This window comes from Lutra lutra, chromosome 5 (genome assembly GCF_902655055.1).
Source record: "Lutra lutra chromosome 5, mLutLut1.2, whole genome shotgun sequence".
Classification (NCBI taxonomy): Eukaryota; Metazoa; Chordata; class Mammalia; order Carnivora; family Mustelidae; genus Lutra; species Lutra lutra.
In genome coordinates this window covers 143211094-143237634 of record NC_062282.1, presented here as the reverse complement: position 1 = coordinate 143237634, position 26541 = coordinate 143211094, and the positions used below count along the sequence as shown (strand labels likewise).

The 26541-nt window shown below is 40.7% G+C and overlaps 1 protein-coding gene across 6 annotated transcripts in view; it reads left to right on the top strand.

Annotated features, from left to right (window-relative positions):
• The first annotated feature begins 6554 nt into the window (after positions 1-6554).
• The window catches only part of PRR16 (proline rich 16), a 195945-nt gene continuing 175958 nt past the window's right edge, over positions 6555-26541 (top strand). Inside the window, exons 1-2 of one of the 6 annotated variants that reach the window (XM_047731048.1) lie at positions 6555-6621; positions 7223-7384. In XM_047731048.1, coding sequence (XP_047587004.1) covers positions 7226-7384 — 159 coding nt within the window. In that variant the 5' untranslated portion in view covers positions 6555-6621; positions 7223-7225. Of the gene's footprint in view, positions 6622-6666; positions 6813-6852; positions 6870-6986; positions 7385-16727; positions 16826-26541 lie in introns of those variants that run through there. The other 5 variants (XM_047731047.1, XM_047731049.1, XM_047731053.1 and 2 more) reach the window with 5 other exon arrangements.

The window sequence follows — 26541 nt, the reverse complement described above, 5'->3', positions numbered from 1 at the left end:
ACTATAGCTAAGATGTGGAAACAACCCAAGGGTTATTCAACAAACAAATGAGTAAAGAAGATCTCTCTCTCTCTCTCTCTTTCTCTCTCTCTCAGTGGAGTTTTATTCAGCCATGATAAAGAATCAAATGTGGGGCGCCTGGGTGGCTCAGTTGGTTAAGCGATTGCTTTCAGCTCAGGTCATGATCCTGGAGTCCCGGGATCGAGTCCCTCATCGGGCTCCCAGCTCTACGGGGAGTCTGCTTCTCTCTCTGACCTTCTCCTTGCTCATACTCTCTCTCACTGTCTCTCTCTCAAATAAATAAATAAAAAAAAGAATCAAATGCTACCATTTGTGACAAGTTGGGTCAACCCTGAACTAAGTCAGACAAATCCTGAACTAAAGTCAGACAAAGACAGAAACTGTGTGGTATCAATTAAATGTGGAACCTTTAACAGCTGAACCTGTAGAAAGAGACAGTAGAGTGGTGGTTACTAGTGGTGAGGCATGGTGAAAAAGGGGAGACGTTGGGCAAAGGGTGCCGACTTTCCATTATGAGATGAGCAAGTTCTGGGGATGTAATGGTGCAGCACAGAGACTGTAGCTCATGACACTGTATTACACTCTTGAAAGTTTCCCAAAGAGAAGATTGTAAATGTTTTCACTGCAAGAAAGAAATGGTAGTCATGAGACAGGATGAAGGTGGTCAGCGGCCTTTGTTTTACGACATCTTTCAAACCACCACACTGTACGCCCTAAGCTTACATAGCGTTATATGTTGCATATCTCACTAAAGCTGGAAAAACTAAACAAAACAAAATCTATCTTAGTCTGGGCTTCCATAACAGAATACTATAAGCTAAGTGACTTAAAGAACTGATACTTCTTTTCTCACACTTTTGGAAGTGAGGAAATCCAAAATCAGGGTGGCGGCCAATTCAGTTCCTAGGGAGGATTCACTCCCTGGCTTGCAGATGTCTATCTTCCCACAGTGGCCTCACATGGCCTTTCCTTGGTGCACACTCCTAAAGGAGACCTCTCTCTCTTCCCCTCCTTATAAAGCCACTAATTCCGGGACACCTTGGTGGCATAGTGGGTTAAGCGGCTGATTCTTGCCTTTGGCTCAGGTCACGATCTCACAGTGGTGGGATTGAGCCCCTTGTCGGGCTCCATGCTCAGAGCAGAGTCTGCTTGAGTTTTCGCCCCCTATGTTATTTCTCCCTGCCCCCCAGAATAAATAAATAAAATCTTAAAAAAAATAAAACCAGTAATGTAATTCTGAGGTCCCACTTTCATGAACTAATTTAAGTCTAGCTACCTCCCAAAGGCCCTATCTCCAAACACCATCACACTTGGGGGGTGAGGCTTCAACTTAGGAATGCATTGGGGACACAAACATTCAGTCTACAACAATATTATTTGAAGCTTGAGTTGAGGCTTGGGCCAAAGCACTAAGCAAGTGGGATTAAAAAGTACAAGCAGCATACCAATTAGAGTAGTAGCTTCTTTATGGACCCCAATTATTATATCAAGGTCCATGAGCTCAGACTGGCAGGGTGTCTAAGTCCTTATACTCAGCATTATACAGAATGCCTAGACTCTTTGCAGAGCTGGGTCATCCCATGCCAGTTTTCAGACGAGGAGCTAAAACTTCATATTCTAACTGGCCATACACAGTGGATGACCTTGCTGACCATCTTGTACCTGGAAGGACCCCGCCTTATTTTCCTGAAGGCCAGAATATTCCATAAATAGAGGGAGGGGTACAACAGCTGCTAACTTCTCTGTCCACCTTGATTTTATGAAAACCACTAATTCCTCCCGGCTCACTCTTACTTGCTTTCTTGGGGTGGGGGGAACAAAAACTAAGACAAAAACCTAAGGATCCTGAAATGTACAGCAATAGTTATCACCAAGTACTTATGAAAATTAATTGGGTGTGTGAATGATGGAGTAGAATTTTCAATGATCTTAGGGCTAGGAGGGTGTATTGTTTTCTATGCAATGATCAAGTGTGTGTTGGTTATAGTTGAATCGCCTTCTAGGGAACAAGGTAGCTAAGCTGTTAAATGGTGCACCGTGGCAGGTGGCCAAGTTTTAAAAACACCTCTTTGGCACATCTGTAAGAGTCCCAGAGTACCGAAAGTCTCAGGTTCTCTCTTCACTTGGCCCAGAAGTTTGAAGCTGAGAGGGAGAATGGGATGTCAGGCACGGGTCCCAGGGATTCAGGGTGAGTGGAAACTCCTAAAAACGGGTAAAGGGAGTAATTGTTTCACGTGTTCCAGGGCAGTTGAGCAGCTCTGGGCTGCTGAGGTCTTCCAAGCTGGAACCCTGAGATGGGCCTGGATGAAGGGTTCTTGGTATGGGTAAACCGAATGCCCAATGGCAGACTTGAATGAAGCTGGCTTCCAGAAGCGAGAACAATGAAAAGATATTAATCTCTAAGTGTCAGAAAGAAGTTATGTGATCCCGTTGAGGTCTATATGGGGGATACCTATTGTTTTTATATTCCCAGGGGCACGTCTCCTCTTTTGGTGGTGAAATAGGGCACTGGTGCAGGCAACTTGATCCAAGTTGGGCCAGTCATTAAACGTCCTCACCCCAGTTTCCTCACCCAAGCCTCGCTAACTCCTACGGTGTCTTTCTTTCTGTGCATCTGTAAATGATTTTGCTTCTTGAAAACACTTTACTTCCTTTTTTTAATTATTATTTTTAAAACAGTTAACTTATTTATGAGAGAGAGCAGAAGAGGGAGAGAGAGAGAGAGAGAGAGAGAGAGAGAGAGAGAGAATGAGAATCTCAAGCAGATTCCATGCTGAGCAGGGAGCCCAGTGCTGGGCTGGATCCCCGGACCCTAGGATCATGACTTGAGCCCAAGGCAAGCACTTCACCCACTGCGCCACCCCCCAGGTGCCCCCAAAACACTTTACTTCTGTGTAAGAAAATTATCATACTAGACGGGCTTTGGTGGAATAACTTGTTTTACTGCCACCTGCTGGAAAATCATAGTAATAAGTATACAAGTGCATGCCTTTTCTGTAAGGATGGCACAACCCTGCTCTTAGCTTTACACCTTACCCGGTAATGGCAATGGGTTGAGGTGTCCATACCCTGCGCTAGCCCTGTCAGAGTCTTCTCCCGGAAGCTTGCTGTGATGTTCTTTTTCTTTTCTAGTTGCCATGTAGTGAAGATGGGAGCCTGGACTTACCAGGGTAACATTTTAACCTTATTTAGAAATGAGTTTAAGAGAAAGTAACAATCCACAAAAAGGCGGTGGGATACAAGGACAGAAAGCAGTAGTGCCAATGATCTTAGAATTTCTGGCTGCAATCCTAGGTGAAGATATTCCTGTCTTTAACCTTTCTTCGGTTTGGCTCTGAAACAATTTCCTTTGTTGCGTTAGGCAAAGTTCAGTTTCTGTCACATGGATAAAAAGTAAAAAACAGAAAAACAAAACAAAAGCCAAGTATATATTGACTTCAGAGATCAAGTGAAATTAACTGATTGCAGTTGGGAAACAGGGCAAGACGAGATACTCTGAGGTAATCTCAGTTTTTTATATTCGAGTCCTGTGTGGAATTACCTAATTGTTCCTACTAGGACTATGTCTGGCTAAAGCTAGTTGCTCCTCCGTAGTTTGGATTCTTTCCTAGAGCAGCCATTTAAAAAGTATTTGTTGAATTAAATTAATCTCAAAACACATCGAGACGGACAACACTTCATTCAGTATTTTATTTTCTTCTCCAGTATTTATTGAGCAGGTGCCTTGCAAGAGACACGGTTCTACGTAGAAAACTTCCACTTATATTCTCAGATCACATTTTGTAAACCAATATGCATTTATCAGTAGAAGCTAGGGTCATGCCAAAAGCAGTTGATAAGGAGACTCTTCTCCAGATAAACAGAGACCACTCCAGCAGAAGTATGGGTCAACACAGAGTTCTAGTTCTAGTTTCTTCATCTTTTCAAAGATCTCTAATAACTTTATTAGATTTTACAAACAAAAATAAATTCATATGAAAGAAAAAAAAAAAAGAAAGAAAACCAGAAGTCTCCATTAGGAGTGATGTTATGTGATGCCTATTATCTGTTGTTTGAGAATCAATGAGCATTGTTAAGGTAATAAATCAGTAAGAGCCACTGCACCAAAATGGGACAAAGTATTTTGGGAATATTCTTGAATTCCTAATGAATTCAGAATTATGTCAGTGTCATTACATTTCCTGCACATCAATTATTAGGGATCGATTGCAATAGATTACACACACACACACACACACACACACACACACACACACATGCCCAAGAATACTGATAAGTGCTTGTAACTAAAAAAACAACCACTAGATGATCTCCTATAATTATCCAATCCTTCTTGCTGCAAAACTCAGAAAACATAAAGACACAGAATAAAATGCTGGGTGTACAATCACTTCTGTGAATAAGACCTTACGTTTTTTTAGAAGTATGTTTTTGTGTCTAAGTTTATAAGTGATGGGGTTTGAGTATGTACCCATTTGTAGCTAGTGCTCATATATAAACAAATTTATGGACAGATTTGTCAGAAATTTTACTATGTGTCACTTCTGCTCTGTGGTCTCTGTAATTTGGCTTTAAAACATCATATATGAAGCTTTGACAGTCCAGGATGGGCCAAAGCAATGAATGGTTTTTTTTCCATAAGGGTTAAAAATAAAAAGTAGAAAGTAAATAGACTACACACACACACACACACACAGAAAATATATTTATATATAAATATGTTTGTGCCCTTCTTGTGTGTATGTCATTTTCTTCTGCTTTCTTTCCCTCAGTATTTTTTAACTATGTAAAAGTTTCTTCTTTAGAAATATTTTACCCATACCTGCTTAATAACTGGAAGATAGTGGTAGCCACAACTGCTTGGGTCCTATAAGCTTTTAAGTTTGGGTTTGGAAGTCAGTTTTAACTTTTCCCCTTTCAGTTCACTCCATGCTGTGTTCCAATATAGACATAAATAGAGGGCCGCCATTATTTAAGAATAAACTGATATGGGTGTGAATGGTGTGTTTCAGAGCAAAAATTATGATTCAGTTCTGAGCCAGAATAGTTTTGTTCATTAATAGCAATGGACACCATAGGACAACAGATTTTTTTTTCACATCTTTAGTGAAGGTGATTCAGAGTAGCATGGATATATTCTTGCATAACAAGAATATTATTTTGTCAGTGGGAGGGAAAATACCACTTCCTTTCTTCTCCAGTATTCTTGCCTAAAATCATTATTCTTTGAATTTAGGGGGCTTTTGTATTTACTTGCAGTCAAACATTCAAATCTAGAGGAAAAGCACTTTTTCTTTTTTTCTCATATAATTTCCTGCCATTTCTGACCATTTATCTTTATTCACATATGAAATAAGAGTCTCAATAAAAATTAGAAATTTTTAGTGGGACAGTTTGTAAAGCTGATATAATTATTTTTACTGTTATATCTATATAATATAAAGAACCTGCAGAAGTAAAGGAATTTAGAAAAAAAATCTATTTTCCCCAACTCAGAAACCTTAAACATATTACTTATTTAACACTTTTAAGTTTTTCTTCTTTTTTCTCCTCTCCAATTTGCTTACTGCACACTGGTTTCATTATTCTTTATTTTAATTATTCCCCAGTAGCCTCTGCTTTCTTCTTTGTCTCCTGATTTTTCAATGTATTTTTCAATGCTGTTACTGTTTTGACACCATATCTAAATTTCTGTTTTCTTCTGTTGCCTCTTTTTTTTTTTTTTCCGTATTTCATATATGACTTCCAGTGATTTTTGTCAAGATAAATTGTTCAGAATTAAGACTGACCGCGGTGGGCTTAAGGAACTCAGAAGAACTGCCAAGATTTTCTTCAACTCTAGAAGCTTGTTGGAGCCACCTGGGGTGTGAGAAGGAAGAAGCAAGGGCCCTGGGAAGGCATGACGAAGAGGGGACGCCTATTAAAATAATGATTTGGAGTAGTGTGCGCTGAAGACAATAAAGTACAGCCTTCCTGCCAGGTCAGTAGCTAATAGCTCATGGGTTTTTTACTAAGGAAATTAAAACTTTAGCTAATGAGAATGGGAGCCACCTACTGAGAATGAAACTGAAGGCTTCCTATTAACTCCCGTCCCTGGGTCCTTTTGACAGAACAGTCAGAAAGTTATTTCCTATTTAGTAGCAAAAGGCTTGAAATGGAGATTTTTTTAAAAAACCGATTAAAAAAAGAAAAAGTTGTAGGCACTCTTCTTATTCAACTCCCCTAAGAAGAGATGCGGACAGCTTATTCCCTCCCGGCTCCACTCAAAACACACATGGGCATAGGTCACGAAAACAGTTAAAAAAAAGAAAAGCGGAGCTGTCCCAGATAAGTACAGCCAAGATGACTCAGACAGACTCCCCGGGGAATTTTTGGTGTGAAGACTTGAAATTAATAAATCCGCTGTTAGTTTTGTGGAATCAGCAGGATTAGGCAAACTCTTTCAAGAGTATTGGTTGAATTTCATTATTCCAGGGGGCGAGGGCTCATCACTTATGCACATCTCTCTCTCTCTCTCATGCAGAAGTAGGCACACCTCCGTTTAACTCGCAGGTCACCAGGAGAGTGACTGGAGGCCTTCTGAACACACTCTGGTCCTGGGTAAACTCCTAGGGTAGCTTTTCTGCCCCCTCCCCCCGCCCCCAAATTCAACTGCGGGCCCTACTGTGTTTCTTTGCATGTTGTCACCAAGTGCGCCGGGGCTCCATGGCTCTGCCCGCGGGCGAGAAGGAAGCCAGCGGGGCTAGCCGTGAGAAAGCCCACCTCGGGCTGCGGAGACGCGGGCAGCTCAGGTTCGAGGCCGGGGCTGGACAGGGCGCGGAGCAGGCTCCGGGCTCGCGCGCGCCCAGGTGCGGGGCCAGGGCTCCCGGAGGGCCGGGCGGCGGGGACTGCAGCTGGCAGCCCGGGGCGCGGCGGGCGGGGAGCGAGCGCGTGTGTGCGCGAGAGCGGCGGGCGGCGGCGGGAGGAGGCGCAGGCGCGCTGCTCACCCGTCTGCAGCCCCGCGCCGAGCGCCGCGTCTCGGGGAGTTGATGGCAGCACCACGGTGCGGCCGCCCTGCCGAGCGCCGAGCGCAGCCACCCGCCGCTGCCCAAGGAGCGTCCAGGATGTGGGGGGATCGGGGCGGCCGCAGCAGCGCCAGGGACGGGGGCGCGCAGCAGCCTCCGCTCGCCCGCCTGTGCTGACCTGCCTCGCCTGCCCCCAGAGAATGTCAGCCAAGTCCAAGGGGACCCCCTCCTCGTCCTCTCCAGCCGAGGGACCGCCGGCAGCCTCCAAAACCAAGGTGAAGGAGCAGATCAAGATCATCGTGGAGGATCTGGAATTAGTCCTGGGCGACCTGAAGGACGTGGCCAAGGAACTTAAGGAGGTGAGAGGCGCGGGGGTGGGGAAGGAGTTCGTCACCTTTTGCCCCCTCGGGGTTCCGGTCCCGTTTTCATTGGGGACCGCCCGTTTTCTTAACTCCTGGAAAACTATAGAAAGACGCCCGCAGACGGACTTTCTTTGCTCGGGCTACTCCGGAGAAGAGTTGTTGCACTTTTTTTTTTTTTTTTTTTTTTTTTTTTTTTTTAATCAGGAGGAAATCAACTAGTGTTTTAATCGATGGACCTGGGACGGTGGGAAGGGCGAACGCGTGCGTGTCTCGGTTTCTGTGTGCGTGTAATGTCCGGGAAGGGGGCACACTGGGGGTGTGTCGACAGAGGAAGAAATGAGCAGCCGGGCCAGAGCGTGCAAAATGCTCCTGTCCTGCCCTCTTGCTCCCCCAGAGTCCTTTGGCAAGTCGCTCCTTGCCTGGCAATCTCCCCAAGCCGGGGCTGGAGAGGGGCCGGGTTCCGGGCCCTGGGCCAGACCGGGGAGGGCAGCCCAAGGGAAGCTTGGCTCCGACTCCCCTCCTCGCCTCTCGAGCCGGCTGGAAGGAAGGCAACCCGGGCGGCAGGCAGGGGAGCCCAGACTTGGGGATGGGGGGTGGGGGGGTATGGGACTTTCTCACTTTGGCAGTTCCTGAAGCATCCTCAGCTCTCCGAATGCCGCTCCCAGTAACTCCGGGCCTTCCCTCCACCCCATCTCCTTCCAGCCTCCCATCTTGTAGACACTTGGCATTGAACCTGGGGCGCGTCGGTGAGCGTGTTCGTGTGTGTGGTGGGCGTGCAGCAGGGTCTTGCCACTTGCGTCCTGGCTCTTGGGAACCGGACTGCCTCGTTCTTTCCCGCTCCCCCCTCACCCTGACCTTCCGTTCCACGTGTACCCTCCCACCCCTACAGCTGTGATTGGGATCCAAGGAAGCCAAGGCGGTGCCGGGGTTGAGGCTGCGTAAGTCAGGCTGCTGCTCCAGGCAGCGGGGGTGGGAGGAGGAGGGCCGGGTGGGAGAGGTGGGGTCTCCCGCGAGCCTGCCCCGCCGGCAGCGGGTGGCGTCGCGGAGCTGGTGGCGAAGTCCGAGCCCACTGTTCCGCTCGCGAAGGCTGGCTGGTTTGGCTCTCGGTCAGGGAGTCCGCACCCGCAGTTGTGCGAGAGCGAAGCCTGTAACTTCTAAGGTGGTGGCCGTGGTGGGGAAGGGAAGGAGTGGTACATACTCGAGGTCCAAAATTGTATTCCTGTTTTCTGAGGCCAGGGGGGAGGAGACTGGGGGGTGGTTTGGCTGCCTGGCCTCTGGAGATGAACCTCCTCTGTCCAATTTCCCATACAAACGCGAAGAAAGAGTCCCCTTTCCACCCCCACCTTCCCCAGCCCAACTCCCCTGCTCCCCGGATTTCCCATCACCTCTAGGAACCGAGCTCCGCATTTGTTAGCAAATGAAAACCTGTGAAAATGGCCCATTCAGTGGCAGGGTTGGGTTTGCCAGTGGCTCATGCCATTTCTGCAGGTTGTTCCAGAGACAGAACGTAATTACCACTGAGGTCCTGAGAGTGGGGACTGACACAGATGATGGGTGCAAGTATCTAACTTGTCCGTGTGCGCAGGGCATCCGTGGGATCATTGCTTCACAACTGGTTGACAGATGGCGAGGCTATGCATTGCAATTCAAGTCTAAAGATGCTATTCGTTTCTTCTTTGTTATTCTTTTATTTGACATCTTTGGCAGGCTGTGTTTCCATCTGAAACATTATGGCGTTTTAAAAAATGAGCAAATTTGGGCTTGCTCCCCTTGGCAGAACTGTGCTTTATAGTAGTTGAGGTTTCTACGGTGGGGGATGTGGGAAGCCTACATCAGCAAAGTAAGGTGTTTGTTGTCTTGGGGAAGAGGCTGAAATTAAGAGAAAGGCAGTCAAAACTCTGCCTCTGTGGGCACATACTTCCTTATATTATGATGTGTCACTCCACTGTCTATTTTAGACAGAATAAATAAGGAGGAACTGCAGAGTCCTGGTTCTGCTGGGGCTCATTATCTTGTAGACATCTGGAGACCAGGTAGATCTAGGGTGAAAACTTTTAACCTCCTTAGGGCTCTTCATTAGAATCACGAAGAGGTCGGTCAGGAAATCTGCAGATCTCTCACTCTTTCTGTGTCTTCTTTTATTTGAGCCTTCCCTAAGGGCAAAAACAAAAACAGGTCATTTACAAAACGTATGGGGAAACGTAAATAATGTACAACCAAGTAAAAGAAAGGATCTATCTTCTGGACAGATTGAGAGATAAAATTTTGACTTAAGGCTTTGGGATCTTTGATTGGCGGCCAGGGCCTGTTTGTGGAAAAATCTTACCCTGAGAGTGAAATTTATGAATGATAAAGGCTGTGATGCGGTTGCTAATTACTTTCTTGAGGCTATCATTGTCCTAGGTTTGCACGTGGAGTTATGTCTACTAAGGCCAAATCTCAGAACCCTGGCCTTTTATATAATGTGAATGATAGTTATTTTGAGAACAAGTATTTATAGGGTATGTTTAACTTATGACATCTTGCAGTTGTCCAGCATTTATCTTTTTAAGATAGTACTGCACGTGTGATTGAACATGCCTTTGATGGAGTTTTGAATGGAGGGGTAACTTAAAACTTTGTAAAATCGCAGAACGTGTTGGTCTCTGTAGCTATGACTTGCAGCTCTGAACCTCACTCTTCATCAATTGTTACATTCAGTATTCTGGCACCTTGCCACTGGTATGTATTAAAAACATAAACTGTTATATGTAGAATTCTAATTCCTTTATTGTCAATGCTGTGCCCTTAGGCCATGCCATATCTTGACATAAATTAGCAGACAGTTCTTATTAACTTGGAGCAGAAATTAGAAATTTTTTAAAAAGCTGATTATGACTAGATCACTATGTTAGTCACTGTATGGTATTTGTTTTTCTTTTTTGCTTCTTCTATTCTAAAATGCAATATCCTTTTTTGAATTTTTTTTTTTTTTTTTTTTTTTTTTTTTTTTTTTTTGCGTAAATTCTGCACCAACAGCTTTAGACCTTTGAGGTTATTTCAAAATGGCTTTTTCTTTTTAGAAGTTCTCTGGACTTGAGTCACCGGAATATTCGGGTATTGGAGTAGATTCGAACATAATAATAGCTGCTTGAAACATTGTACTAATTAGAACAAAACTCTGCATTTTACTGAGTTATGATTAGTTATTTACTTATCCACTGCTTCATCATTCACAATTGGATTATATATTGGAAGATGATGAACAGCATTTTTGCAAAGTCTAAGGGCAGTTTTATTCTATCCTCAGCATTCAGTAAAATCTTAAATAACATGTCTTTTCAGAAATAATAAGGGTCTTTTGATCTTCTGTAGTATAATGGAAAATCCTGAAGTATAATTCAACATATTTATTCAGTGCCTACTATGTGCCAAGTACTATATTATCTTTGTATGACTACCAAAATGAGCAAGTTGTAGCTTCTGGTCCCAGTGAACTCAAAGCAGTAGCTTGGGATGCATTTTTTCTCTTTGAACATCAATAGTGTGAAAAGGCATTCTTCTTAGTGGCCACTCTGACTCTGATTTAACAGGCTTGAGAATAAAAAACAGAATTGAGAGTAAGAATTAGTGTATGTAGATTATACGGTGACATTTGCCATGTACTTAGTAAGATAGTCAGCCTTTGGTGAAGAAAGAAGCAGCTTAAAAACAATGGTAAGGTAAGAATTTTAAGGAACTTACAATTTACTTAGATTGTCGTAATTAATACAAGTGAATCAGTGCCCTACACAGAAGATCACATATCCAAGTCCTACAACTGAATATTGGAGTTTCTCATGAAGGATAAATCCTTGGGGGGATGAATAGTCAAAAAGAAGATTTTAGGGGCGCCTGGGTGGCTCAGTGGGTTGGGTCTCTGCCTTCGGCTCAGGTCATGATCTCAGGGTCCTGGGATCAAGCCCCACATCATCCGGCTCTCTGCTCAGTGGGGAGCCTGCTTCCCCCTCTCTCTCTGCCTGCCTCTCTGCCTACTTGTGATCTCTGTCAAATAAATAAATAAAATCTTTAAAAAAAAAAGATTTTAGATCTTTGAGATGTGGGTATAATTGGAAGAGTAGAGAGGGGAAGGAATTAACAGGAAATAGCATTGTTACATACAGTAATAATACAGTATTTTTCCATGATGCTTTTTTCTGCACATTAAAACAAATTGGGGTGAAACTCTAGAGTTTTAGGGATGAAATTAGCCATTACTGGCTTATTAGATGTGAGTATATATTTTTTTTAATTATTAAGAAATGTAGAAAAAAGAGTCATTACTCTTTAAAAATAGTTGTCAAATAATCTGATATCTTCGGGTACCAATGTGCCTGTTCTTTTAGGAAGATCTCACTGGTGAACTGTTTTGCCTCAAATGTTAGTGTTAATATGGTATCACAGATCTTATTGGTTAGACAGAGACTGGAATATGTAGTAAAGAGCCTTTGATTTGGGAACAAAATTCATTGCTGCTCTAGCTATATTCTCTTTTAGTTTTGACTGATTATAACTTTGAACATGTTTGTAGTGTTTCATTTTACAACTTGAAGTAATCACACTGCTAATGGGTTGAATATATGCATATATTATTTATTTGTTTAATAAATTTAATTTATTAAACTTAAAATATTTGATACATATAATTACATGTGTCTGCATATATGTGTGTGTATCTATGTATAAAATTATGTCTATATAAAATTTATTTATTTATTGCTAAGCTTTGTGAATACATATGTCTCTCAGAGAGGACTCAGTTAAGATGAATTATTCTTTCTGTGCCCTAGACCAACTCAGTGGTCAGACTCCTTAGGTGGGAAGTTAGATCAATACTGTGCCTGTGGATTGGTAAACACCCATGATCTTCCTTATGAGGTCATACAGGGAAATAAATTAAACTTAAGTTTAATTTTGAGGGGCACCTGGGTGGCTCATTTGCTTAAGGGACTGCCTTTGGCCCAGGTCATTGGGTTCCCTGCTCAGTGGGGAGTCTGCTTCTCCCTCTGACCCTCCCCCCTTCTCATGCACTCTCTCTCTCTCTCTCTCATTCTCTCTCTCAAATATATAAATAAAATCTTAAAAAAAAAGTTTAATTTTGAGAAGTTTGAAAATCCACTAGAAATGATCCATTTGGGGACTGATGAAAACAGAAGTCATAGAATTAACAGTTAACTGCAAAATGTTTGTTTTTAAATGTTTTCTGCTTTTTAAATGGCTTTGCTGAGTGAAGTTCTGTAGTTTCTTGCTTTAGGAAATCCTACCAAGTATTCTTTGGTGAATAAGTCCATGCATATAAAATTCATTACTAGAACAAATTATAAAGAATGATCTCTGGAGTATTTCCCAAGTTCTAAAGTCGTGAATGAATGAAATTTCACAGTTCATTCAATCGTTGCAATAGCTGTAGTTTTGCTACTTTATACAACAGTCTGCATCCTCCAACTCAAGGATATTTACCAAATGCCAAAATGTTTTTGAAATTTTTCTTGTCCTAAGCATGATGGCTTAGCATGTTACTGAAGGAGCAGAATGGTTCTGAGAAAATAAAGATAACCAGTAACCATCTTTCACTGTCTCTGTTTTCAATGCATTAAAATCATTCATGACTCAAGGGATTAGCTGATGGGAAATTCAAACAGCCTGAAGGTAATAAATAGATAATGTGCCTTAGCCAATAGTGAAGTAAATATATAATAAAACCAGTGCAATAGGTTTCATTGTTACCTGGATTAAGTTTTTCCCACCCTTACTTCTCTAAGGATCTCAGGTATGTAAATCAAAATGCAGCGAAAGAGTAATATAAGTTTGAGTAAACATATTTTCCCAAACAAATTAAACCACAGATCCTTCTATAGATCTAGTTCCTGGATAATTTCTTGGGCAATTTTTGAGAATTAGAGGGGTAAAATTCCGATAGGCTGCTGATTCAGTTCTGATTGAAATGTGCATAACTGATGTCAAGCTAAAAATAAAAGATGAGTAAACAACAAATAGTACTTTTTTTCCTCTAAAATTTTTTTTAATTCATTTTCTTTAGTAAGATTTTTTTTTTTTAGAGCAGATTTAGGTTCATAGAAACATTGAAGTGAAGGCACAGAGATTTCCCAAATACCTTCTATCTCCACACATGCGCTGTGTCCCCTATTATCAACATTTCCCACTAGAGTGGTACATTTATTCCAACTGATGAGTCTACATTGATACATCAGAATCCTCCCACATCCATAGTTGAGGCTCACTGTTAGTGTTGTACATTCTACGGGTTTGGGAAAATGCATGAGGACATGTATCCATCATCATGGTATCTTACAGGGTATTTTTTATTGTCCTAAAAATCCTCCATGTTCTACTTAATCAATCCTTCCCCAAACCCACACCCATGGGTACTAGCTTTTTAAAGAACTCATTTCCTTTTTTTTTTTCTTTCTGATTTCAGAAGTAATAGAATATATGAATACTAGAGAAAGCTTGGAAAAATCTAAAAATTATACAGGAGAAAATTAAAATTATCCTGAATGCCCAACAGAAGTAGATACATTGGACATTTTGCTGTGTTTCCTTTGGATCCTTTTGTATACATATTTTTAACATGGGTCAAGTCATATAAAATTATGAAACTATATGCAGGGATATTTTCTCCTTTGTTGAGGAGTAGATCATAAGGATTATGTAGATCTGCTATATGTTCCCCTAATGTTGGACATTCTATTAATTTATAAATTTCTGTGGCTGTTAAATATCACAAAAACTTTTAGAGTAGCTCTGGCAATAAGAATAGCTAAAAGAGATTTTTACTGTCTGCCACGTACTCATTAAGTATATTTGTTTGTATTAAATCTTCTGATGCCCAAAACACACATATGAGAAAGATAATATTGTTATACAGTTTTACAGATAAGAAGACAGAGGCTGGAGATAAGTCACTTGCCCAAGGTCACTTGACTTGTAAGTGAAGTAAATCTTTGATGCCAGACATTTTAGTACTAGAGTCCAGGAATTGAATCACTCAGCTCTGTGACTTTTCTTAACTTGTTTTGTTGTTTACATTTTCTTAGAAGTCAAGAGTAGGAATTTTAGAGTTTTTGATTCATATTAACAGTCTTTCAGGGAGTTTATACAAATTTTTACTCCCAGCAGTAGTATCTGTAGACAGTTTCTTTTTTTTTTCTTTAAGTATGATTAACATACAGAGTTATATCCATGTCAGATGGTCAATCTAATTATTCACAATTCTGTACCTTTCTCAGTGTAGATCAGGATAAGCGAACTCTTAATCCCCTTGATCTATTTCTTCCATCCCGCCACCCTCCTCCCATCTGGCCACCACCAGTTCTCTGTATTGAAAGAGTCTATTCTCTTGTTTTTCTCTTCTGTTTATATTCTTCATTCGTTTGTTCTGTTTCTTTTATTTTTTTAACCTTTTTTTTTTAAGATTTTATTTATTTATTAGACAGAGGTCACAAGTAGGCAGAGAGGCGGGCAGACAGAGAGGGGGAAGCAGGCTCCCTGTCAAGCAGAGAGCCTGATGCGGGGCTCAATCCCAGAACCCTGGGATCATGACCTGAGCCGAAGGCAGAGGCTTTAACCCACTGAGCCTCCCAGGCGCCCCTGTTCTGTTTCTTAAATTCCACATGTAAGTGAAATCATATGGTATTTGTTTTCCTGTAACTGACATTTCATTTAGCCTTATACTCTCTAGCTCCATCCATGTCCTTGCAAATGGCAAGGTTTCATCCTTTTTATGGATGAGTAATATTCCATTACCTGTGTATGCCACATCTTCTTTATCCATTCATATACCAGACACTCTTTTTTAAATTTTATATGAGGCTAATAAGTCTTTTTAATTTTGTTTTGTGGTTTATTATTATTTTGTGGTAATAGTCATTGTTTTCCCTGGGTTACACTCAGAGTTTTGGACATCAGTCTCAAGGCAGAATTAATGAGTCAGTTAGACCTTGAAATTTGTGTTGTCCAAATAAATAGGTGCTACAGGATTACTTTTGACCTATTTAGTATTCAAAAAAATGTTAATGACAGCATTACTTAGCTTTTTTATATGACAACAGCAAATAAAGGAACAGCTAAAATGGGTGCTTGGTGATATCTAGTATTGTGTACACCTGTTTTAAATGAATTTAAGAGAATTTGAGAACCTTATTCTCTTTTGATGTTACCAAATTGTCTTGGTAACAATTTCTTTTGATGTTACCAAATTGTCCCTACGTTTTTGGAGATGTATGGGGTTTCATGGCTTTCTGAGGTGACTGATGAAGAGAAAAGCTTGTTGAACTCTCTACCAGAAACCAACTTTTTGAGATGACTAACAAGGTCATGTGTATTTTTATAAACAGATTTCTCATATTGATTTTAGTGATAGCAATTTTCAGGCAACCCCTCTTCCCATGTATCAAAGGGCAATACACAAAACAACCTTTTTCTAAAATCTTTGTTTTTCCAGCATAATACGGATAAAAATATTTTCTTTATATGCAAAGTTAGTTCCTTAGGATGAAGTGCTTTAGACTAACATTTCCCATAAGACCTGAGAACCCAGAGTAAACACTTCTTACTAAGAGACAGAAAGTGACATTAATTAAAAGGAGGTAATGAACATATCTAAGTAATGTCCAAAGTAGGCTCACAAGGTGTCCTGTCAACTCAGGACACATATTGCTTTATTTGCTATAGATATATTTTTTGTTTTTGAAGATGGAAGGACATGCAGATTCCAAAGGAATTTGACTTTTAAGCCCCACTTTAGGTAAAAACATTGCCATTGTTAAGGCAAAATTTATATTTATGGTCTTTGTCTTCCCTCCTCCTTTGTAAATGCCACTTCAAGTTGGTGTTTGGGATAAATGTTTACTTGTAGGATAGTGTGTGGAGATACATCACATACCTGTGCCCAATGAGTCAGTTACTACAGTGTTTGGCACACTATAAATAGGTTCTCAGATAATATATGCCATACTTGCTTGGAGAAAGCAAATTTGATGATTTCCAACAGATTTTCTTCTCTAGTACTACACGAAAGCAAACAGCTATGTTGACATTTCTTTGCCTCTTGCCTAGTATCAAATCTTATCCTAAAATTTCCAACTATATTCATGCTGCAGAAAAATACCAAGTTAAATATATAGATATGTATTATATTTATTTATATAATATTATATTATAAATATAAATAGATCATTTATTATATATAAATATATATAAATAAATATATAATATTATTATATTTATTCTCTCTCTCTCTCTCTCTCAGATCAATTACTTCCTAGCAGCAATGGTTCTTAATTTTTTTCCTCCATCACAGAGCCCTTTGAAAGTTTGACACAATCATGGATATTTCTCCTAGAACAATAGCTCATATGAAAATAACGTTTTGCAAATAACTTAGAGAATCTTGGGGAGGTAAGAATAACACAGGAAAAGAGACAAAACAAATGACTGTGTGTTTTATTTTGGTTTTTAATTTTTAGGTAGTTATTTGAAACCCAGCTCCTTAATAGTCAAGATTACAAGTCCTGCCTCTACAAAAAGGAAAAAAAGAGAGGGGGTGCCTGGGTGGCTCAGTCAGTTAAGTGTCCAACTCTTGCTTTAGGCTCAGGTCATGATCTCAGGATCATGAGATGGAGCCCTGTGTCCAGGTCTGCTCTGGGTCGGGGTCTGCTTAAGATTCTTTCTCTCCTTCCGCCCCTTCACTCCCAAAAAAACAGGAAGGAAAATTTTATGCCTTTTATGCTAGTGGTGGGGCCCAGTGGATAGTTCATCAGCAGTTTCCTTCTGCTACACACACACACACACACACAACACACACACACACTCACTCACACTTTACTACTGTTGCCACACTATGAAATGCCCATGTATTTAAAGGCTAACTCTCATATTTTTTTTAAAGATTTTTTTTTTAATTCATTTGTCAGAGAGAGAGATAGAGCACAAGCAGGGGAAGAGGCAGGCAGAAGGAGAAACAGACTCCTCACCAAGCAAGAAGCCTGATAGGGGACTCGAATGGGGACTCGACTCTAGGACCCTGGGATCATGACCTGAGCCAAAGGCAGATGCTTAACTGATTGAGCCACCCAGGCGCCCCACATTTTATTTTTTTTTTAAATGGTAAGTGCTTGAGTACATCATCCATAGGAAAAGATATTTTCAGAACCTATTGTAAATTAAGCATATGCTTTTCTTAAAACTGTCCCCAGAACAGCGTTTTTCCTTGTTTGCTTTCACAATTTCCCGCATGACATTAATTCACAAAATAAGAAAGATTTATTGAATTCTTGGTACATGTAGGACCCTGTGCTGAAGACCATAAAGGACACAATCATGAATCAGCTCAAGGACCTGGCCCTGAAGAAAGTCATCTGTCGTAGGGAGCCCCCTCTACGGGCGAGAAAGAAGGCTCTCTAAAGCAATGTGGAATGTGTAAAGGGCCATAATGTTACCCAGAGAATGCAAATATGGGAGGGAAATTCATGTTGCTTTCCATTTTAATTGATTTCTCTGTGCTTAGAAAACTTGCTTTGTAAAACATATGCTAACGCCTGGAATGATACATCAGAGGAACGTGAGAGCAGGCCTTTGAAACTCAGACATTTCTTGCTTTGTTATTCCCCATTATGGCGTTCTTCTTTTTTATTTTATTTTATTTTATTTTTTCAGTGTTCCAAGATTCATTGTTTATGCACCACACCCAGTGCTCTTACATACGATGTTAACATATCATAAAAACACAAACTGCCAACACCGGACGTCACTTTTGCGAGACACATCTGTTACCCAAGAAATAAGGACATAGTTGAAAACCATTAGCGACCAGTTCTTGTTCTCTTTAAGATTTGTTAAAATAAATCATTACTGTTTTACATTCATTGTGACAACCAAGCCTTGGTTAGTATATGATTTTTACATTTTTTTAAATATTTTTTTAAATTTATTTATTTGACAGAGATCACAAGTAGGCAGAGAGACGGGCAGAGAGAGAGGGGGAAGCAGGTTCCCTGCTGAGCAGAGCGCCCGATGTGGGGCTCCATCCCAGGACCCTGGGATCATGACCTGAGCAGAAGGCAGAGGCTTTAACCCACTAAGCCACCCAGGCGCCCCGCCATGATTTCTACATTTTAATTTAACTTCTGTGAACCTGCTAAAAACTGACAGTCGCTGAAAAAGATATCTAGGTAACTATGGCTTTTTTACTTTCCATGACAGCGATCGAGCTATACGTAATTGGAAATTAACTTGGAATCTTAAAGCTCACATAGCAATGATAAGTTTGTATCTGTTCAGTTGTTGGGTAGAATAAAGAGTAAGTTTGATTATTCCTTGATTGGCTAAGCTGGATGTTCCTGACAAATAATTTAGAATTACTTTTTCTTTTAGTAATAGAAAAATTCTGAGGCTCTGTTATGAAAGAGGGTGGCATCATTTAAAGGGCGGGTTCTCAGCTGGACCATTTCATATTGCTCTGCTTTGCAATGTTGGACATGTTTCTTAACCTTTCTCTGACTTCACTTCTTCCTTAAAATGGCAATGGTAATGATAATTCTACCTACATAGTAGACTAGTTATAGAGATTCAAAGGCTACCTATATGTGAAGCACTTAAAACAGTTCCCATGAATAGAGTGAGCACTTTAATGTATCTATAATTGTTGCTACTATTCTTTGAATTTGTCTGAGCCTCTTTATTCATTTACTCAGCAAATAATTGTTTGGAGCCTACTGTATGCCAGGCACTTTCCTAGCAGCAGGGCCTGTAGTGACCAACAACATTCTTCATGGAGCTGTCACAGTGGGTAGGATGGACACGAGGAAAACAGACCAACATAGTAATTGTCAAATTATGTCAAATCCTAGAAAGTGCTAGAACACAATAGAAGATTCTAATGGGGGACACGGTCATGGGGAGGAGGTACAACTGTAACTAGGATGGTCTGGAATAAGCCTGGCTGAGAAAGAGTCATGGCAATATCAGAGAAAAGCTGGAAGGTGAGGGAGGGTCCTGTATGGGTGTCTAGGAGAGCACTTTTCCAGGTAGAGGGAACAGCAGTGTCCCATGTGTTTGCAGAAGAGCCAAGAGGCCAGTGAGGCAGGAAGGATGAGTAGTGGTCCTGGGGGGCACAGGGAAACATGTCTAAGGATCATAACTCCTAGAATAACAAGGGGGATTTTCAGGATGCCTGGGGGGCTCAGTCTTAGGGTTAAGCGTCTGCCTTCAGCTCAGGTCGTGATCCCGGGACCCTGGGATTTGGCCCCGCATTGGGATCCCTGCTCAGTGGGGACCCTGCTTCTCCCTCTGCCTCTTATCCCCCATTCATGCTTGCACTCTCTCTCTTTCAAAATAAATAAATTCAAAAAAATTACTTAAAAAAATATGGAGGCTTTGCAGTTTTGAACAGAGGAGTGACAGGATCCGATCTGTTTCCATCTTTTCCTATCTATCTTTCATCTCTAGCTGGAGCTTTCTCAAACATGGCTCTTTGGGCAGAAAATTCTATGTTGTTGAAGGCTGTCCTGTGCATTGTAGGATCTTCAGCAGCATCCCTGTTGTCTACTAACTAGATGCCAGTAGCCACCGAGAATGTCAGTTTGAGAACTAAAATTGTCTATAAACATTGCCAGGTGTCCCCTGGGAGAGAGGGGACTCATTGTGGTCAAGAACCATGGCTCTGTGCAACTTAATAGTGCTTTCTTCACCCACCATTCTATTTACTTATGCCTTTATTTGGTGTTTATCCATCAAGCATTGGGATTTTATGTTTCTTTTCTATCTCAGTATTTCTCTCTCTTTAAACAAACCATTACTGGTGTTTTTTCCCTACATTTACCCAATTCTGTTTTCCTTTATTGAACCTACTTTGAAAAGGCACCTTCTCATTTCCATTCAGCCCTTCTCCTATCTCCTTTGCCATTTTTCACAATGAAAAGTCAAAGTGACACATTTCAAGGAACTTAAGTGCAGGTCTGTTTTAGTATTCGGGGGAAACAAGGGAGACTCAGCAGAGGCGATGGCGGTGGCCGCGGCTAAGTGACTATGTTCATGCCACTCATGGTTCCCGAGTGAGGTCAGTGGTAACCTCAGCTGGAAGGAAGGGGCTCTTGGTCTCCCCTGCCAATCTGTCTTATCCTTCTCCTGCATCTTGTGTAGAGATAGGAGATAGGAGAGGTTCAAACGGTGTGTCAGCTGTTGAAGCTATTGAAGAAAGACAGTGATGGTGATGGTGAACATGACGGACATCAGTTCATCATTTAGAACACCAGGAGCTGTTCTAAATTAACTCATGGGATTGCACCCATTGGTTAACCTGTGAGGTTATTATAAGGTTATTATGAGTTGCTCTCTATAGGGGGGATCTAAGACAGAGGGGGTCACCAATATGGAGGGCACGTGGTAGAGTTAGACTTTGAATATTTCTCCCTGTAAACCATGGTCCATAATCAGCTTCCCAGTTCCCAGCAGCAACATAGTAGCTCTTCTGTTTCCTGGGTTTTTAACTTCAGCATCCTCTGTTTTTCTTCTCCCTCCTCCTTTCCTTTCTCTACTTCATCTGTCACTTTCCTCTTTCTTCTTTGTCCCTTCTTTCTCCTGCTCTTCCTGTCTTCCACATTTTTTTGTTGACACCTCTTTCCTTTTGCTTTCTTATCAGCTTTTTTGATATGCCCCATATCATCTTCAGTTATTCAGCCATTTTCTTTAAACGCCACTTTCTGCAAGGCCAGGGAAATGAAATAGCAAGCATGGCCCCTCTCATCGGGAACTTATATGCTAGTGTGGGCACATCATTCAAATACAGGCAGAAATAATATATATGAAGGAGCAGTAAGGACTCAGAAAGAAAAGTGCAGGATGCAGCAAGAGCATAACATCACAGATAAGTCTTGCCTTATCAGAAAAGCCCTAAAAGGGATTTCGGACTGGCTGCCTTCTTCTTCCCACAGCCACCTCCATAATCCCTTTGCTGTAAACTTCACTGAGGATGTTTTAATAGTCCTACAGCTAACTCCTTTGTTCTCTGCCGATTCATTCTCTAAACACAGCCAGATTAATCTTCTTAATGCACTGCTTTCTTTGGGCCACTCCCCCGCCTAAAAGATCATATACTATCCTCCTGATACTTAAAATGTCAGATGAACAAACCCAGCCTCCCAGCTTACATCCAGAGTCCCATTTTTCCTCTTTGACTTTATCTTTGTTTTTCCTTCAGTGAGTAACCCACAGACCATCCCTGACAATCTTGACACCATCTCAGTTTTTTATCCCGCCTTGCATTCCATAGTCCTCTTTTTCATCACTGTGCCTCTGCTTTCCATTTACTTCTGTTGCTTAACAACTATTCCTTATTTGTGCCTTCTTAAAGACATCTAGTATCTTTTTTCTGTTAGCTACTAAACATGTCATCTTAATAAAACATTTTTCAAGTCTCATTCTTGTTATCCAATGAGAAATTTGAATTTGAGGATCCATCTCCCTATAATACTTATTAAAGGTGCTAAGGGCTGAAAGTCAGTCATTCTGCATATGCAGGAGAGCCTGTCCTTTATTGTCTACTCAAGAAAATCACTGGCAGTCCTCCCCATCTCTTCTATACCTTCACTTTTTCACTCTGGCCCATATGGTGCCCATCAGTGTACAGATGAAAATGAAGATAATAGCAAAATCCTCTCTTGACCCAACTTCGCCTGAAAATTACCATCCTACTTCCAAGCTCTCCTTTACAGAACCCCTGAGAGTTGTCTCTACTGTTACCACCTATTACCTATCCTTTTATAAGAGCACTCCAATCAGAACGTATGCTGTAACCTCAATGACTCCTTATTTAAACAGAGTTGATTTCAAGACCTCATTTATTTAATCCCTTGGCAGCGTTTGCACATCCCTAATAATCTTTCTTCACTCAGTTTGAAGAATACTATGCTTTTCTCACCTGATTTTTCTTCCTCTCTTACCTTTATTCCTTCCTCCTCTCAGGTGTCTAAACTCAAACTTTGATTCTCTTTTGGAAAAAAAAATTATTTACACTCTTCATCTTGGTGTTCATGTTCAGTCTTGTGGTTTAATTCCATAGGTAGGTCCATGACTTCCAGATCTGGGTCATCAGCCCAGACATTTCTTCTGAGGTCTTCTCCCCAAAAGACACATCTCTACTTGGCTGTCTGAAAGACATCTTCCACTTACCATGCCCAAAACTGAACCATGATCTCCTTCGTCCCTCAAAACCTAATACCTTATAGTCTTTCCCATATCAGTGGATGGTGTTTCCATCCTTCCAGACCTTGGAATCATTAACATCTCATGCTCTCATGCATCATCTATAGTTCATTGAAAAGTCTGGTCAGTTCTGTCTTTAAAATGTTTCCAGAGTCTGACCAATTCTTCTTGCCTTCTGCCACCATTATCTAAGCCAACATCCCCTCTCCATTGGATTGCTACAGAAGACTTCCTGACTATTCTCTCTGGCCTCCTTCAGCCCTTTTCCCACTCACAGTCAGGGTCAAGCCACATCACATCACCCTTCTCAAATCCCCTTAGTGACTTCCCATGTCACTCAGAGTCACAGTGCGTACCATGGTTCTGAGGCTCACAACATTTCCTTCCTCACCTGTTACCCCTCCCCCTTCCTTTCTCGCTGCTTTCTTTCTGACTCTTCTTGCTTCGGCCACAGTAATCATGCTGTGCCATGCACATGTTCACAGCACTCCACTTCTGTTCTGACCCTTGTACCTCATTCAGGATTTACTCCATTGTCACCTACTGTAGCGTCTCCTGGCAACTCTGTCTGTGTTTATATGGTCCACCATTCTTTATCCTTCTTTCCCTGTTAAGGCTTTTCTCCCTTTCTTAATACTTAGCAGCTTCTGTAGCACTGAACAATTTATTTCTACTGCTTATTATTTGTTTGTATTCCACCTATAGAATGTCAGCTTCTGGAGGTCTGTGATCTTTATTTTATTCCCTTAGGCATCTCAAGTTCCTAGGGCAGTGGTCGTCATGTGAGATGGGCTCATTAAACAAATGAATGAATGACTGGATCTCTTCCAACTCTTGTTCCATCGATGTTCTCAAGGGTCAAACTATCACCATTACTTTCTACTGCATAGCTCCTAGTTACCAAGAAGGAGCATATAGTAGATGCTTATGAAACTCTTTCTGTGTGGATTTTTTAATCTTCTTATTACACATGCTTTTAGTGTGTGGGTTGCCTATAGGGAGGGCTTGTTTCCCCTACTTCAATTTCATTATGTACTTACCTTCATTGAATGCATTTCATTGAACTCAAACCATATTCTTATTCTTTGAAATGAACAAAGGCTCTCTCTGTAATATCTGATACATTGAATGCTTACTGTGTGTGAGGCAGAGTGTTTAAAAAATATTAATTCATTAAGTCCTCATGTTTCTGGTCCCCCAACCATCAGTTCCCATGTTATCCCTCCCATATGGAAATTCTGGAGACAGCTTGTCTATATAAACCCTAAATGCAGCATAACTTCAGGGCTTCACCTTGAGACAAAAGTCTGGTGCTGATTTGAAAGTGCCCATTATTCCCTTAGGCTCAGGCATGTCATTTTAAACTCTTCAAAGCGCTTAAGATATAATTTTACTCTCTTTAATGGAATATGTAGACTAAAATAAGGAAAATGAATGTCTACTTTAAAATGCATTCACTTTGGGGTGCCTGGGTGGTTCAGTGGGTTAAAGCCTCTATCTTCGGCTCAGGTCACGATCTCAGGGTCCTGGAATCGAGCCCCGCATCGGGCTCTCTGCTCAGCGGGGAGCCTGCTTCCCCCCCTCTCTCTCTCTGCCTGCCTCTCTGCCTACTTGTGATCTCTGTCCGTCAAATAAATAAATAAAATCTTTTTAAAAAATGCATTCACTTTGTTTTGTTTTGCTATTTCTTGCCTATTGTGTACCTTTCTTGCCAACAGGCATAAATTTTAAATTAATTGGAAAATGACATATAAAAGGGATATTGGATACTGTTTAAAACGTTTTAATCATTCCACCATGTTCGTAAGAAGTAAGCAAGTATTTTGTTGCAACGACACAATACTATGTAAAGCATTGAAGAACTAGGTAGCATTAGTATTTGGCTTCTTTTTCTTTTATGTACTCCCTCTAGTGTTCAAAAATATGAGTACTTAAAATTAGTCTATTGAGTACTAAAGAACAGACATTAATATAGAAAGAAGGCCTTCTTAACCTGATGTTATTGTTATGTTGCTCAGGAGATAATATTGTCTGGTTACTGAACTTTTGACTTACTATATGAAAAACATAGTTTCTTTCCCCCTTTCCTGTAGGGATCTGGTTATCTCTGTCTTTTTGTATGCATATTTTTAATCTGTCCACTTCAGTAAGAGAGAATATTGGAGTTCTTGGCTTCAATTATCTTCATTTTTTTTTTTTTTAAGATTCTGTTTATTAAAAAAAAAAAAAAGATTCTGTTTATTTAGTTGAGAGAGTGTGTGAGTGTGTGGGGAAGGGGCAGAGGAAGAGACTCTCTAGCAATTCCATGCTGTGTGTGGAGCCTGACATGGGGCTTGATCCCACGGCACTGAGATCATGACCTGAGCTGAAATTAAGAGTCTAACACTTAAGTGACTGAGCCACCCAGGCACCCCTTGACTTCTGGCTTTAAAGACAATACAATATTACAATACAATATTACAAATTTTTCTTCAATTTTAAAACTGAAATCTGGATTTTAGTTGGACAGTTTGGTTTTGAACAGAAACCTTTTCACATGCTAAATATATATGAAGTGAAAAAAAAAACTATATAACTGAGAGAAATGTGTTTCAACATAGAAGTTAAAATATTTAAATAACTGACATAATTTTTCTTTGCCATTTTGAAGCATTATTTAAATGCATTGTTTTCAAACCATCTTAAGAAATAACCAGCATATCCCTAGGAATAACAAATAAGTAAAAAGAAGTAATATATATTATTGTCATTTAATATAGAATATTAATAATTGTTTGGTGTATATAAAAAAGAAGACACTTTTAATTGTGAAGTTAAATATTAGTATTTATCAATTTTTAAAAATTAGAGACTATTACTCAAATTTTTCCCAACATCATGTAATTATGTTACTTATATTTGATTAATCCTCTACAGTCTTTAAATTACTTTGATGCTCACTTTAAACTACTTGATGCTACTTTTGAGCTCACAGTTGCTCATCATCTCACGACATAGAAAAACAGAAAGTTATTTTTTTAATGACTCCTAGAGATACTATTTTCTTTCTTTCTTTCTTTCTTTTTAAATATTTTATTTACTTGACAGAGAGAGAGTGCACACAAGCAGGGGGAAAGGCAGGCAGGGGAGAAGCAGACTCCCCACTGCATAGGGAGCCTGATGCAGTACTCGATCCCAGGACTCTGGGATCATGACCTGAGACAAAGGCAGACACTTTTTTTTTTTTTTAGATTTTTATTTATTTATTTGACAGAGAGAGATCACAAGTAGGCCAAGAGGCAGGCAGAGAGAGAGGAAAGAAAGCAGGCTCCCTGCTGAGCAGAGAACCTGATGCAGGGCTCGATCCCAGGACCCTGGGATCATGACCTGAGCCGAAGGCAGAGGCTTAACCCACTGAGCCACCCAGGTGCCTCCAAAAGCAGACACTTAATGACTGAGCCATCCAGGCACTCCTAGAGATACTATTTTTTAAATTCTATGTACTCCATGGAATTTCTGTTCAGTACTTAAACCTTATTCATAACAGGCTACCTTCTGTGCTGTTGGGGACTTAAATTTTTTTTAAATAAGGAGAATAATATGGTACAACACACCTCTTTGGGGTTGTTGGACTACAGATGGTGTGTACCATCTCCTTCCTGAAGTCACTAATGCTCATAATATCTAGTGATTTCTGTTACTCACCAACAGCCTCTTAGATTACCTGGGTTCTCATATTTTTCATATTGAATATTGGGTTGGCCAATAACACTTCTAGGATATTTTTGGTGGAGGTTAGGAGAGGTATAGTTATTGAAAAACTACCCAAATTCTAACCATAATGCCTTTCTGTCATTCTACTAAAAAGGAGTCATACCTTGTATATTGATAATTTAATATTACCTAACAGTGTAAACACCTTTGTTGTCATATTT